The 16,250-nt window shown below is 47.8% G+C and overlaps 1 protein-coding gene across 6 annotated transcripts in view; it reads right to left on the bottom strand.

The window, feature by feature from the left end:
• The window catches only part of LOC310839139 (dynein axonemal intermediate chain 2-like), a 77,982-nt gene that overhangs the window by 39,575 nt on the left and 22,157 nt on the right, over positions 1–16,250 (bottom strand). The window contains exons 11-13 of one of the 6 annotated variants that reach the window (XM_083727553.1): positions 15,312–15,545; positions 14,968–15,012; positions 4,359–4,439 (exon numbers count right to left, since the gene is read on the bottom strand). In XM_083727553.1, the coding sequence (XP_083583679.1) occupies positions 4,359–4,439; positions 14,968–15,012; positions 15,312–15,545 (360 nt within the window). Of the gene's footprint in view, positions 1–4,358; positions 4,440–8,947; positions 8,990–14,296; positions 14,472–14,963; positions 15,013–15,311; positions 15,546–16,250 lie in introns of those variants that run through there. The other 5 variants (XM_083727551.1, XM_083727552.1, XM_083727550.1 and 2 more) reach the window with 5 other exon arrangements.

Raw genomic sequence — 16,250 nt, 5'->3', positions numbered from 1 at the left:
CCAAGCTATACCTCTCCTTTCTCCTTTCTCCTTTCTCCTTTCTCCTTTCTCCTTTCTCCTTTCCTTTCCTTTCCTTCTGTTTTCCTGATGCCCCAGCAACATTCTGATTATGACTTTTCCTTTTCATTTGGGTAGCATTAAAATTATATTATTGGAGCCAAAACTCAAAGGGATCAGACAGAAGCATACAGCTGCAATCAGGGGCAATTTTCTGGGCTAGCCTAGGGGACATGAGCTCCAGGTCTCTTGGATAGGACCCAGATCTCCTTCCCCAGACCCCCTTTAAAAACAACCGGTTTTTAAACAATAATCCTTACAAAGCAGCTGAGCAAAGCACTGTGCCAGTCTAACCTCAATTTCTTGCCATCTTAATATGCCAGAGTTCCTGCCACATGTACCGTACTAGGTGCAGAAAACTCTGTCTGTGAAGGAAAGGAACAGACTGCACTGCACGTCTACACAAGGATTGCGTGAAGCACAGAGATTGGAATTTTCCAGCAATCAAAACGTCATCAAAACATCATCTTAAAAGTTTGGTGTGGGAGCTGTAGACTTCGGCTGTCCATTGAAGTGAATGAGCTGCGCTTTCACCTACAGTCGTACATTGGTTGTCAAATACCTTGGTATTCATATGTTTCGGCTCCTGAATGATCGAAACCTGGAAGTGAGTGTTCCGGTTTTTGAACTTTTTTTGGAAGCCGAATGTCCAATGCAGCTTCCGCTGTTGTTTCCGGCGCGCCTGTGCAATCAGAAGCCGAGCCTTGGTTTCCGAACGTTTCAGAAGTTGAATGGACTTCCGGGACACATTCTGCTCAAAAACCAAGGTACGACTGTATTCTCAATTTCTATGTATTCTATGCAAATGAACTCAAATATTACAAAATGTCAAGAAGCCTTGAGTGACCATCTTTCAGAGGGAACCTAACATATCCAAGTCCAGCCCTTCTGCAGCATCTTATAACCCAGAAAAGTGGGCTGAGTGTAACAGTATAATGAGCATTAATCCCTCTTTAAAGCTGCCTTTATCTGTTTTGGAACACACACACACACACACACACACACATCTGCCTACAGTTCCAAGAAGATCCAGGAAGGCCCTGCATCGCCCAGACATGATGCAATTCCTCAAACCAAAGCAAATGTAGCACACGGACGCAACAGCTTGGCTGCCCCCGGGGACTGTCTTGAGTCTCAGGAGCCAAGCTTGCAGAGTCAATTGCAGCCAGCATTTCCCAGCAACTCTCAAGGGGAGTCCAAGAATATCCTTCTAATCAGCAGACCTAATTTCTCTCCTGACTCCCACAAACAGGGAGACAAGCTGGGCTCCTTAGCAGCTGCTAATGAGAATGTTCAATGGCATAGACCAAGTCCAGAGACGGTGTTGCAGAGAACTGGGAATCTCAGCTTACCTTCTGCGCTCTGAGGAACCGTAGGATGACAAAGAGTTATGATGAAAGACACCAGCACACCCATGAGAAACGCTACGGAAAACATTCATCTCAGGAGGAACAGAAAAGGCCCCCACACACTTGTGGATGACAAGGTGTCGCTCTTAAGCCCAGCACAGTGCAGCTCCAAATGGCAACTATTAGGAAGTGAAGATGGAAGAAGCAGACGAAACAGAGAGAGCAGGTAGAAAAAGAGGGGCAGCTCATAGGAAATCTAGGAAAGAGGAGACCCTGCAGAAGTCAGTGAAGGAGCTGCTGGCGCAATGTGAACATTGGTGTGCAACTGAAGTAGCCAACCAATAGTTCAGCATCTGGGGCCTCAGGCAATTGCTTCCATCTGGTACGCAGGCTGAGACCCTACCTGCCTGTAGACTGTCTCACCAGAGTGGTGCATTCTCTGGTTATCTCCCGCTTGGACTACTGCAATGCGCTCTACGTGGGGCTACCTTTGAAGTGACCCAGAAACTACAACTAATCCAGAATGCGGCAGCTAGACTGGTGACTAGAAGCAGCCACCAAGACCACATAAGACCAGTTTTGAAAGACCTACATTGGCTCCCAGTACGTTTCCGAGCACAATTCAAAGTGCTGGTGCTGACCTTTAAAGTCCTAAACAGCCTCGGCCCAGTATACCTGAAGGAGCGTCTCCACCCCCATCGTTCAACTGAGGTCCAGTGCAAGAAGTGAGGACACAGGGAACCAGGTAGAGGGCCTTCTTGGCAGTGGCACCCACCCTGTGGAACACCCTCCCATCAGATGTCAAGGAAATAAACAACTATCTGACTTTTAGAAAACATCTGAAGGCAGTCCTGTTTAGGGAAGTTTTTAATGTTTGAAGTTTTATTCTGATTTTAGTGCTCTGTTGGAAGCCGCCCAACATAATATTATTATTATTATTTGTGCCACATGGCAGAGTTGGCTTTGCACAGAAAACAGTTTAATCCCCAAATGCTTAGTGACAGTTTCCACAACTGTGCTCATGGGAACTTTTGGATTCCTCATTTGGAAACCAGCTACCGCGAACAATCATCCCTGAAAAAAGCAAAGACGCTCAGTTCATCAGCTCAAGAGAGGGGCAGCAGCCAAGCCCAGGGTGAACCCAGAGTGTGCCTTATTGTACCCCCAAATCCACTGCAAGATGCAGCAATTCCTCAGCAAGCAAGCCGATTGGGAAAGGGATCTCTGCAGATATAAAGTCTGGTCTATGTCATCCCTGCTTCCTGGGCTCAAGCATATACACAGCTTTTAAAAATAATATCATTAGTCCAAAGCCCACTATTACTTGATTTCTCAGCACTCTCCTTCCCCTGCAATGATAATCTTCAGTGAAAAGTCACTATGATCCCCCTTTCTCATTCACTTTAACATTTGCCAGTGTTCCCACACTTTCAGGGCTTCATTTGAAGGAAGGCCTAACCTTAAGAATAAAGAGGAGAATTCATTTGTAACCTTCAGTAGCTGACAAGGCAGGTCAGGAAACAAGAAAGTGAGTCCAAGGCTCACCATGAGGAATGCAAGTTCATGGCCCCATCATCATTGGAGGGGCTGAAGTCCGTGGCACCTGCTTAGCAGGAATCATAGAAATGTAGAGCTTGACGGGACCACGAGGACCGTCTAGTCCAACCCCCCACAATGCAGGAATCTTTTGCCCATCATGGGTCTTGAACCCACTACCCTGAGATTAAGAGTCTCACACTCTACCAACTGAGCTATCCCTCCAGGAAGTAGCTCAGAACACGTGCCTGCATTTGAGAGATCCCACGATCAGTCTCAGGCAATTGAGTTAAGAGGACTAGATAGGAGGGGATGGAGGACGGCCGCTGCCTGATTCATTGGAGACTTCCTAGTATCCAATAATGGACTAGATCAGGGGTTCTCAACCTGTGGGTCCCCAGATGATGTTGGACTACAACTCCCATCATCCCTGAGCTCTGGCCTGGCTGGCTAGGGGTGATGCGACTTGTAGTTCAACAACATCTGGGGACCCACAGGTTGAGAAAGGCTGGACTAGATCAATGGTAGCAAGCATGGTGCCCTTCAGATGTTGCTGGACTACAATTCCCAAGAATCTCGGCCAACATGGACAATGACCAGGGATGGTGGGAACTGTAGTCCAAGTGTAGTCTGGAGGGCATTGTATTGACTACTACCATGCTAAATGAACCAATAGGATAACCAACAGGCAAAGCAGCTTCCTCTACTTCCTATGTGGGGTGCATCTTCCAGCCTTCGAGATGATGCACCAGACCTTCTGGATCAGAGGTCGCATTGCCCAGGCAGTTTGGAGCCTCAGGGACCCTCTTTATGCAACAGATTACTCCCTTCAGCAGCCCTGAACTCTTGGTGGATATTGCACCACCAAAGTGTTGGTGTTGACCTTTAAAGCCCTAAACAGCTTTGGTCTAGTATACCTGAAGGAGCATCTCCACCCCATCGTTCTGCCTGGACGCTGAGGTCCAGCACCAAGGGCCTTCTGGCGGTTCCCTCACTGCGAGAAGCAAAGCTACAGGGAACCAGGCAGAGGGCCTTCTTGGTAGTGGCACCCACCCTGTGGAACGCCCTCCCATCAGATGTCAAAGAGATAAACAACTATCTGACATTTAGAAGGCATTCAGGGAAGTTTTTAATGTGTGACATTTTAATGTATTTTTAATCTTTGTTGGAAGCCGCCCAGAGTGGATGGGGAGACCCAGCCAGATGCGCGGGGTACAAATAATAAATTGTTGTTGTTATATTTCAGTGACCTGCGCTGCATTATGTGTGTGTTTGTGTTTAAATTATTGAAACCCATCCGCATAGCTTGTCCTTGATGCTGGATTTCAAAGCCCCATCTCAAGAACTCATCCGGCACCATCCCCAGTCCCCTTCCTACCACTTTGCAAGGCATCAGGAAGGAGGGCCCCATGGTACCTGATCATCCACTTTGTGAGCTATGAGCGTGGCTCCTTCTTCCAGCTCTGCCAAGCTGACCGGCCGTATGCGGAGAGCCACCTAGAATACAAAGAGGAGATGGATTATGAGCTACAGAGGCATTCCACCCCTACTGATTCAAGGAAGATGAGGAGGAGAAGCGGGTGGGATGGGGAGAGAGAGAGAGACGCTTAGCACCTTCATGGGAGTCATGGCTGTCCAGAGACAAAAAGCATGAAGAAAGTTCCTTCCACTTCCGAACTTTCTTCAGTCAATTTCTTCCACCACCGCCCTGCCCAGTGCGCTTCACCTGAGCATCGCCTGTTTAGAGAGAGAACCTGCGTCTCTCAGAGGCCTTGGCAGGCAGCCACACACAGACAATTACAGTCTTTTCCCCTGGATGAAAGGAAACACTGTCCAGAAAGCAGCATCTCTGGCTTCAGACACCGCTGAGCCACGGGTCTACAGAAGCTGCTGCAGCCACGTGAGCCAGCAAGGTTCATTTCTTTTCTCCACTCGCCCTCTAAAGACAACAGTCCAGAGCTGCAAGATGTTCCGTCACTGGAGCTGTTTGTTTACCAAAATGCCCACTTTCTCATCACATGATGTCCAGAATTTGGAAGAAAGGCTTTCAGGACACAATCTAGAGGGTATACTTTCTAGGCAAGACTGTACCTTGGCGTCTGAGAAGTTAAAACACATCTGGTTTTAAATCAAACACAGCAGCTCCTGAAAAAAACAGGCCTTATTCTTATGTTGGGTTCAGCCTGAAAGATCTGCTTGTTTCTTATTCTTCCTCCAACAGAAATGCCCTTAAAAGGTTTTTCCCCTCAAAACCCCCCACACCATTTTATACAGCATCACATGGGCTGCTGTTAAGAAACTCATTGCAGTTTCTAAACCACCCCTCTAAACCCTAAGTAATAATAATAATAATAATAATAATAATAATAATTTATTTATACCTGCCCATCTGTTTAATGTCATTTTGTCGTACGCACACAGTAGAACTTCACCTATCTGAAGCTGGAGCATCATTCAAAAAAGCAGAGAGGAAATCGAAGTCTGCATAACTGAAATGCAATTCTGTATCTACTGCTTTTTGCATTTTTACTGTTGCTACGACAACTGCTTTTGTTTCTGATCTGTTTTATGGTTTTCTTTTGTAGGCTATCTTGAAAATCTAGATTTAAAAAAATGTGGTTTTTTTTAAAGTCTGCATAACTGAGATACAATTTACAAATGACTGTATACCTAGGAATTAGAATTTTATATTGCCAGAGTTTAGATAAAGCACACTCTCTTGTGCAACAGGTATAACGCCTTATTTAATTAGCTGGTTACTTAGAATATGGATATACTGTACTGCTTTTCAATAAAAGTGATCAAAGCACTTTACACAGTACAATGTTGGCTTACAAACATTCTTGAATAAAGTTGGTTACATTCTCAGTAGGGGTGGCTCCACATATATGCCTTCTGGTCTAGGCTCCTATATAGGTAAAGGTAAAGGGACCCCTGACCGTTAGGTCCAGTCGTGGCCGACTCTGGGGTTGCGGCACTCATCTTGCTTTATTGGCCGAGGGAGCCGGCGTACAGCTTCCAGGTCATGTGCCCAGCATGACTAAGCTGCTTCTGGCAAACCAGAGCAGCGCATAGAAACACCGTTTACCTTCCCGCCGGAGCGGTACTTATTTATCTACTTGCACTTTGACATGCTTTCGAACTGCTAGGTTGGCAGGAGCAGCGACCGAGCAACGGGAGCTCACCCCGTCGCGGGGATTCGAACCGACGACCTTCTTATTGGCAAGTCCTAGGCTCTGTGGTTTAACCCACAGCGTCCCCCGCGTCCCCAGGCTCCTATATAGGAATATAGAAATCTGCCTTATACTGAGACAGATGCCTGAGACATCATGTGCTCTACCACTAAGCCACAGCCCCTTCCCCTATTACTCTCTCCCCCTCTGGCCCCATCCTTCTCTGTGCTTTTTCTCTCCATCATTTCCTTTTACATTGCAAGATCCATTGAGGCAGGAGCCTGTTTTCACTTCATAAATGTGGCCCATGCCTTTGTGCTGAGGATGCTCCAATTAGCACAAGCCTAGGCAAACCCGGCCCTCCGGATGTTTTGGGACTACAACTCCCATCATCCCTGACCACTGCTCCTGTTAGCTAGGGATGATGGGAGTTGTAGTCCCAAAACACCTGGAGGGCCGAGTCTGCCAATGCCTGAATTAGATTAATTGTGCAGGAAAACACAGCAGGCTGCACATACATTGCAACAGGAATTGAATTATCTGAATGTTGATTGCCAAGACGATCCCATTGTGCACGACAATTGCCACTCTGTGCCATGAACACACAACAATTGACTCCTGGTTATCATCATGTCAGTTTTCTTTATTTTCATCCCAGGGTAGCCCCTATCCACTCCTTATCCAAATATTGATTCAGATGCACAAGGCTACACAGGTCCGGTGTGATGCAATGCACACAGCAAAATACACAGGAGCTTTTCTCTATGTGTGCACCAGAGGCAACAGCCACAATGCACCCCTGGCTCCTTAAGAAACAGGTAGACAAGATTCTCCACCAAGATGCAGCCTGCCTAACCATCATTGGATAACATTTTATTTAGCAACACTTTTGTTTGTTCACCCTAAGCTCCCAGGGTGGGTTACATCATTAAAAACAATATTTAAAATAACTTATACTATAAAGACAATGCTTAAGCAGCCTGAAGTTTTATCTGCACCTAGGGAATAAAACTAGTGGACAGGAGAACTGACACATACTTCGCTATCCCAGGTCATTGTTTGCAGCTAAGTATGTTTACAGGGCTTGACCTCTTAGGTCTGGGGCATAAGATAAGAGGATTTAGTTCCCTGCATAACTACAGCTATTCTAACCTGCCAGACGGGCTGCGCTGATAGAGTCATCGAAGCTCTCTCTGGATCCCATTTTGATAAAGGGAGAAAGCTGATCATCTAAGACCAAAGGGCACCCTTAGGACACCTACTTTGACCTTTCATATACTTACCGTCTAACACAACCAACTCAGCTCTTAATCAACTCGATCCCCATGCCGTTGTATTCGGGTTCCTTTGCCAATTGCGTGCGCGTGTCCGTGCGCGTATACCATTTCAAAAAGCGCTTGCCAACTTTCTCTCTCGTCCAGCTGACGGACTTGACCGCCCGCTTCCCTTCCTTTTCACCCCTGGAGAGGACTTAGAAACAAGGAGCCCCTTTCACTCACCGTGAGCTGCTGGTCCTTGGAGTCGCCCGTCTCCTTCATGATCATGACAGGTGCGCACCCAGAAGGCGAGGAGGGTGGGTGGAAAGCCGGGGGCTGCTGGGTGGGAACTAACAAACAGGCGTCAGCCACGTGCGGGTCCCTCCCTTTTGACTTGTCGATTTCACCTCTTTCTCCCTTCTGGTCCGTTTCAAGCTCAGTTCATTCCGACCGGAAAAAGCCAAGCGGGCGCTTCTCAATCCGAGGCAAGACTTGGGAGGCGTCGCCATTCAACGGGCGCCCCGCACCTTGCCAAATTACGCGCGCGCCTTCCCTTTTTGGAGAGCTGCCGCAAGCTGCAGCTCCGCCTGCGCCTCGCCTTCTGGGATCTGCAGAGGCTCAGCCTTTTCTCTGCCCCCGCCGTCTCGCGCCTCTCTCTCTTTCTTCCTTCCTCTCGCTGCCTCCTGGTGTTTCGGGTCCCCTGGAGATCTTTCCAAAGTGTACACAACAACCGGGCGCGCGGGAGGCTTCCTCCTGGTGACACAGAGGCGCGCGATTGGCTGGGCTGCGCGGTTTTGTCCTGCTCCGCGTCGCCCTCTGGCGCTTAGTACCGAAGAGGGAGTGGGGGGCGGGTGCCACGGAAGGATAGAATCATGGGATCGTAGAGTTGGAACGGACCCTCCCCCCCAATTTCATCTAGTCCACCCCCCCCCCTGCAATGCAGGAATCTCTGCTGAGAAGCATCCATGGCAGATGGCCAGATAGAGAAGGACCTGAGATGGCTGCAGCCAGAGAACTCAGCCCGTTTCCAGAGATTCTGGCATTCGCCCTGGAGGATGTCCCGAAGTAACCCATCAAACAGCTTCGCCCCAGAACATGTGCAGAGTGCCTTTTTATTCATCACCAAACATAGGAGCCAACTCCTAGGGGCCGTGGTCTCTTCGCATCCCCCTAATAAAATATTTGAGGGGGGTTTCTCCCTCAAAATTGATGGGCATTGCCATTCAAACGGGGGGGGGGCGCATCTTGTGATCATTAATGCAGGGCTGGGTTTACCTGGGGCCCCTCAATATTTTATTCAAATTGGCACCCCTGGCACCAAACACTCTCAGGCCATTTCCCCCACTGCATGATCTGGGGCCGAGGTGGAAGGGATTTTTGTTGAGGAGGGTGCAGCACCAGCACCAGGCTTCAAAAAGAAGATATTAGCGGGACAATTATAGTGTTCAAAGTAGCCACAATATCCATTGATCTGTACCACTTTGCATGGGACAAAGAAGGAATAAGCAATTGCGGGGTTATCCGTAGCACCTCTTGTAACTTACCTGTTCTCTTTGAGGTTTTTCCCACAGAGCCCCTTCCTTTGCTCTCTTTACACGTCACTTGGTGGCTCACCTGGCTATTCCAAGAAGCCTTGATTAGATTTTAACATGTGCTGGATGCAGGGATTAGGGAGGTCTGGCACTCAGCTGAACACCACAAACTCATAATACTATTCAAGGACAATGTCACGAATGCTACACTTGGCCTCTCCCTCTCCTCCAGCTACCGCTGAAGAGCTAAACCATGGGTAGGCAAACTAAGGCCCGGGGGGCCAGATCCAGCCCAATCACCTTCTAAATCCGGCCCACGGACAGTCCGGGAATCAGCATGTTTTTACATAAGTAGAATGTGTCCTTTTATTTAAAATGCATCTCTGGGTTATTTGTGGGGCATAGGAATTCATTCATTCCCCACCAAAAAAATATAGTCTGGCCCCCCACAAGGTCTGAGGGACAGTGGACCTGCCCCCCTGCTGAAAAAGTTTGCTGACCCCTGAGCTAAACTAAGGACCATATTGCCGTGAGTCACAGCAAAAGCAGATCATTTATGAAGAAATAGTGCCTGGGTTTGTTTGCTTCCCCGTTCTCTTTTTCCCTCCCCCCCAGCTGTCTATTTATTAGCTGCAAGGAGTGTGCTGTTTTTTAAACCCTCATATATATAAAGCCCCTATATATCATGAGGGACGTGGGTGGCGCTGTGCGTTCAACCACAGAGCCTAGGACTCGCCAATCACAAGGTCGGTGGTTCGAACTTCCGCGACGGGGTGAGCTCCTGTTGCTCAGTCCCTGCTCCTGCCAATCTAGCAGTTCGAAAGCACATCAAAGTGCAAGTAGATAAATAGGTACCGCTCCGGCGGGAAGGTAAACGGCGTCTCTGTGCGCTGCTCTGGTTTGCCAGAAGCGGCTTAGTCATGCTGGCCACATGACCCGGAAGCTGTACGCCAGCTCCCTTGGCCAATAAAGCAAGATGAGCGCCGCAACCCCAGAGTCGGCCACGGCTGGACCTAATGGTCAGGGGTCCCTTTACCTTTATATATCATGGGGACCTTCATGAGACAGACACAATGCTCCATGGGAAAGGCATCCAGTTTATGCAGCAGCAATGATACGAAGTGTGGTGGGATTGCACAGGGTGCAAAAGAAAAACCCTGAGAGCTAGAAATTTAGGATTTCAATATGTTTGGAACTGCTCTTGGCATGCGAAATTGTGCATGCTTTCAAACAAGTTTACCAAAGGGAGAGCTCAACCTTTAAGTAGTAACTCGCTAAGTAGCTAACAGCAGGGACTGTGCATTTTCAAGTGCATTTTGTGCATAGGCCAGATGCTGTGTGCACATCAGGAAGGAAAAAATAATAATAAAGACTGTAACAAGACTCCATTGGAGGCCGCTCTTCTCCATTACTCTCACCCTCTGCTACTACCTCGAGGAGAAAGTGTTTTGCACAAGCTGCAAGATGAGCATCCTATTAATAATTTAACCCACAGGGATTGGTGGAGCTGCTGCCCTACAGTAGTAAGGCCTGGATATGTTGACTTTGCTGCGATAACTGGCCTTCGCTCTCTGTTGCGTGGTCCCTGGCGCCAATGCTTCTGGTTATTGTAGCTCAACTGTCTTTGTGTCTGTGTCTCTCTCTGTGTCCTTTGCCATTTGAAGCACCGTGGATTTGAGAAGCGACAGTGGGAGTTTTCTCTTGTCGCGTTGGAGGCAGCAAATGCAAAGATTCCTTTGGCTCAGACATTAAAAGGAGCAGGAAGGCAACAGCTTTAAGATCAGATACCTGGAATAACAGGTTGGGAATTGCCCAAGAAAGATGTTAAATTATTTTTGTATGCCACAACTGCTGCTCAAATTTTATTAGAAGTACCAACAGGGGAAGACTGGCAGATGAAAATGATGGATTTTTCAGAGCTGGCCGATCTGACCAGAAGAGTCCGCGACCAGAAGGAGTAGTAGTATCAGGAAGAATGGGCAAAATTTAAAGACTATTTAGTTAAATATGTTAAGTTAAATTAATTGGAGATGCTTGCAAAAAAACAGATAGGCTTAGGATTGAAATAGGTAATGTGATGAATTAATATGTTTAATGCGGAATGTGAAAGAAAGAAAGATGTTAAGTGATTAATTTTATTAGAATATTGGTTTTGGAAAACCATTAGAATGATATCCACTGAAATTCAACCAGGGGGATATGAGGAAGTCACTTAAGAATGTTACTAAGTTTGGTTTAAATACGGTTGAGATTTATGTTTGTTTAATTTTTTGGGGGGAAATCAATTAAAAAATTTGGAAAAAAAAGATCAGATACTGTCAGGGTTTCAGGGACAGAGAGCGAGGGGGAGGGGTCCCAGGGCGACGAGGAAGAGGACGACGACGACCCGAGGTTGTCAGTGAGTCCGTCAAGTGAATCCGAGGATTCCCAAAAGGGAGCCCCCCTGGTCAGGCCAAGGGGCAGTAGAGAGGGAAGCAGTCAGAAGCAGGGGAACGAAGAGGGAATCCCCAGTGGGGGTTGGAGATCGGGACCGGCCTCTCCGTCGGAACGGAGTGAAGGGGGTGGAGTTGCCAGTGTGTCAGAAAGAGCAGAACAGGAAGCAGAGAGGGGAAGGAATTCGGAGCAGAACGTCCTGCCGGAAGGGGAGGAGTGTAGTACCGAGAGTAGCGTAACGGTCGAAAGGAAGGTCAGAAGCAACGTACGCGCGCCAAGTTCAAATGTGGAGGCGCGCGGAAATGAGGAGAGCCCTGAGGAGGAGCCTGGTCCCAAAGCACGAAGGAGGGGGGAGCAGGCGTCAGAAGACTCAGCCTCGGGGGAGTCCCGGAGGGAGGGAGCACAGGGGGGCAGGAAGACCCTGCGGAAAAGGAAGGAGAGGAAAAGGTGGAGCAGTACAAGCCTCTTAAGCTGGTGCAGGGGCGGGACTGACTCAGAGGGGACTTCTAACATCTAAGGGTAACAGATGCTGAGCCACGGAGCTTGGATGTAACGACAACAATGTTCTTCAATAAAACCTTTTGTATATAACTTGGACTGGACTATGGTCTCTTGTGAGCTGGGACCTCGGGTGGCTCTGACAGATACCATTTTTCCATTGTATTACACTGTCAGGGGCTCAGGAGCAGAGGCACAGGAGAGGGAGGAAATGGAGAGCGAGGGGGAGGAATCCGAGGGGAGCGTAGGCGGTGACAGTGGTCAGAGGGATTCCATGAGCCTCTCCAGCGAATCGGAAGATTCACAGAAAGGAGCGCCGATGGCCAGGGCAAGGGGGGTGCCAAGGGGGAAACCCCAGAAGGAAGGGGCCAGCGGGGACTCCCAGAGCAGCAGTTGGAAATCAGGACCAGCTTCCCCACCAGAGCGCAGTGGGGGGGAGGAGTCCCAGGCATCGGGACCAGTGTTCTCACCACCAGCGAGAGGAGATGAGTCAGGATTGACCACGCCTCCATCGGAGAGCGGGGAAACGGTCAAGAGGAAAGTTACCGGCTGAGCGCGCGCGCCAAGTTCAAATGTACAGGCGAGCGGCACAGCAGGTAGCCCGGATAGGGAGCCAGGTCCTAAAGCCCGCCGGAAGGAGGGGCAAGACTCAGGGGGGTCAGCGTCAGAAGAGTCCAGAAAGGAGGAAACCCCAGGGGGCAGAAGGACCCAGAGGAGGAAAGAACAACGGAAGAGGTGGAGTAAGGCTAGAGTCTTAAACTGGTGTCTAGGAGGCGGAGACTCAGATGGAGCTTCGCCGGTCTAGGTTCTAAGACGTAGCGTTGCACGCTGCGGTTTGGAAATGGAAACTAATCTTCAATAAAGACTTTTATACGTTATTACTGACTAGTGTTGGTCCTCTGTGAGCTGGGACCTAGAGGCAACTCTGACATACACAAAGTGATTATAGGGCAGCGATGGCCAATTCCAGGATCTGACATCTCATTAAGGAGGGCTTTGAGAGGAGGAGATGGATACTACTTTGTAACTGTGCTGGCCTGATGAAGAGGAAATCTTACACCTCACTCTCGGAAAAGTGAGTGGGTGACATTGGAAAGAAAACCCACCCTTTGTGGAAATATATTTAGGTGCGAAGGCTCAAAGGGTTCAATATTTCTAGATAAAGTATTATTATTCACAATTTGACCTTCAGAACTAGTCACTCCAAAGGAAAAATACACAGCGCAGCGGGGACGGGACCTGTGGCCCTCTAAGTATTGTTGGACTACAGCTCCCATCATCCCTGACCACTGGGGATGATCGGAGTTGGAGTCCAACTACATTTATTGGGCCACAGTGAAAATGTGTGTCCCAGGCTTTTAAGAGTCGTCTACCCTCTTGGATATGGAGAGCCAGTGTGGTGTAGTGGTTAAGAGCGGCAGATTCATAATCTGGTGAACCGGGTTCGATTCCCTGCTCCTCCACATGTAGCTGCTGGGTGACCTTGGGCTAGTCACACTTCTCTGAAGTCTCTCAGCCTCACTCACCTCACACAGTGTTTGGTGTGGGGGAGGAAGGGAAAGGAGAATGTTAGCCGCTTTGAGACTCCTTAGGGTAGTGATAAAGTGGGATATCAAGTCCAAACTCCTTCTACCCATGTACTATCTGAAACCAAAGGGGCGCAAAGGTTGCCAGGTATGAAATTTTCTTCAGCTCTCCTACCCCACTATTGGGTTTTCCCCCAGACTGATTTATTGCCGAAGAGTGGGTTTTCCTGGAGTGCTTCCTGGAGAAAGCAGCAGGAAAGATAAAACCACTTGGAAAAGCAGACAGCCACTCAGACCCATACTTTCTAAGTACAGAACAAGCAGAAGTGTGGATGAGCCCTTATTAGATGTCTCTGAATGCTTCCACACAGGTATTTATTATGGGATCGGGGCTCCACATATATATCCGTCTTTATTTCCCCCCTATTTAATCTAGATGTGTTTCTGGGAGAAATTGGGGCAGGGAACCCCATATGGCTAATAATGACCTGCTTATAATATCTTGATGACCTTTTTGCAAATGAAGCCCCCATCTGAAATCACTCTGTTATCTCCTATGTCGCTTGGCTGCCTTGCCTAGAGTGCTTTATTAATGCCACTCAACATTATAAACTGTCACAGTACTGAACCACACCTTCAGATGGCAGCAGCAGAAGCAACTTGCTCCCTCCCGCTTGGCAGAGACGCTGCAAAAGGACTAATTTCCCCTTGTTGGCACTTATGGATTTCTCTCTCCTGTGCAGAATATTAAAGCGTCCTCTATGCGGAAGTTCCTTTTCTTATTTTCAGCCCTGTATTGCTATCAATTCATCATGGCGATCTCAAATTTTATTTCTGTCCCTCTGGCACTGAGAGTTATTGCAAGTTTCCATGGCAAAGGCACTCAGGACTCAGCTGGACACTCGTTTCAGTTAGGATAGAGCAGGGGGAGAAAAGTGCAAAAAATTGTTGCTACATTTATTGATAGAGTCTGTTGTGTAAAAAAAATGACAGGAAGAGCAAACAGGAAGGCATATAAATTCCATGCAGGAATTTCAGGGTTCCCCATTCACTCTTCTTCTTCTTCTTCTTCTTCTTCTTCTTCTTCTTCTTCTTCTTCTTCTTCCTCCTCCTCTTCCTGCAAAAAACAAAAACCAGGAATATGTATTTGCAAGTTTGCACTAACAAGTGATCTCCCCTCAAAATCAGTCTCTGGGAGAGGTATATCCTTATCTCTTCTGGATTAAAAGTTACCATAATGAATTGGAAACCACTTCAGACAGGTGAGGAATTGCATTTTTTTTTTAATCCCACAGTAAAAACCAAAACCAAAAAGCCAACCCACTGCACATAGAAAATGAGAAATTCAGGGGAAAGGGTTTTCAACTTAAATGTTTTCCCTGGTGAACGAATTCCTATGCCCGACAAATAACTCAGAGATGCATTTTAAATAAAAGCACACATTCTACTCATGTCATTCCTGGAATACATGTAATTCATTCTACACTGATTCCTGGACCATCCGTGGGCTGGTTTTAGAAAGCGATTGGGCCGGATCCAGCCCATGGGCCTTAGTTTGCCTACCCATGCATCAAATGACATTTGGGAGTGGGATCAGAAATACTGACCTTAGGAAGGATTGGTTCATCATCTTCTTCGTCAAATGTCCGCTCCTGAAATATGGAAGGACGTTATAAGATATGTGGCCATCTGAAACATCTTCCTGGAACATTCCTTCTCTTGCTATGCATTAAGTGCCCCTGTACCATGATGTCACATTCTTGGAGGCTATTTCTTCTACTTTATTTATTTATCTGTCCCCTCCTGCATATAATTCCTATCCTGCCGTTCATCGCCAGACAATCCCAGGGTTACATACATTTCCGTAAATGATACCTGGCAGCTATTTTAAGACTCATCAACCTCCCTGGACTTTGTGCTGTGCTTGCATCCTTTTCAGCGGCCCTGTTACCTGGTCTTCGCCAGTTTTGAGCTTGGTTTTCGCTCGCTCCCTGCGCTTGAGCTCTCCCTCGATGATGTCAAAGAACTCCTTCTGCACCCGTGCCAGGATCTCCTCCGGCTTCTCCTCTTCCACATCCTCTTTGCCCCTGTCCTCCTTGCTCTCTGTCTTGGTCCTCTCCTTAAGGCGCATTTCGCGGTGACGGGCCTCCAGAATCTTCTCTCGTTTCGTCTCCCGCTCAAACATCTGAAGTGAACAGAAGGATTACAGGCTGAAAAGGACTCAAGGGAGCCCCGTAGGCGGAACTGAAGTGGCCTACTTCACGGAGGCTAAATCAGTCATGCCACTAACTTTGGACTACAGTGGTACCTCGGGTTAAGAACTTAATTCGTTCTGGAGGTCTGTTCTTAACCTGAAACTGTTCTTAAACTGAGGTACCACTTTAGCTAATGGGGCCTCCCACTGCCACGCAATTTCTGTTCTCGTCCTGAGGCAAAGTTCTTAACCTGAGGTACTATTTCTGGGTTAGCGGAGTCTGTAACCTGAAACGTCTGTTACCCGAGGTACCATTATATGGGGTTTCTGGGCCCTGTGATGGGGTCCTGTGATAGTTCATTAACCTTCCTATTAGAGAGATGCAGACCTGTCTCATTTTAAAGTTATATGGCAGATCCCATCAGTTTTCTACAAGTTTATTTTTTAAAAAACGTTTACAATAAACTAAGGTATTAACCCATATTAATCAGGCTATCAAGAGGCATTCACACAATTCAAGGACACATTCGAGTCATAGAATCATAGAGTTCGAAGGGACCCTGAGGATCTTCTAGTACAATGTAGGAATATGCAGCTGTCTCATATTGGAATCGAACCTGCAACCTTGGAGTTATCAGTACCATGTTCTAACCAACTGAGCTATCCAGGCTGAGCAAGCCAAAACACTTGAGGAGG

The sequence above is a fragment of the Podarcis gaigeae genome (assembly GCF_964106915.1).
Source record: "Podarcis gaigeae genome assembly, chromosome: 2".
NCBI classification, from domain to species: Eukaryota; Metazoa; Chordata; class Lepidosauria; order Squamata; family Lacertidae; genus Podarcis; species Podarcis gaigeae.
The sequence above is the reverse complement of the archived record's forward strand: the minus strand, read 5'-3'. Positions and strand labels throughout refer to the sequence as shown.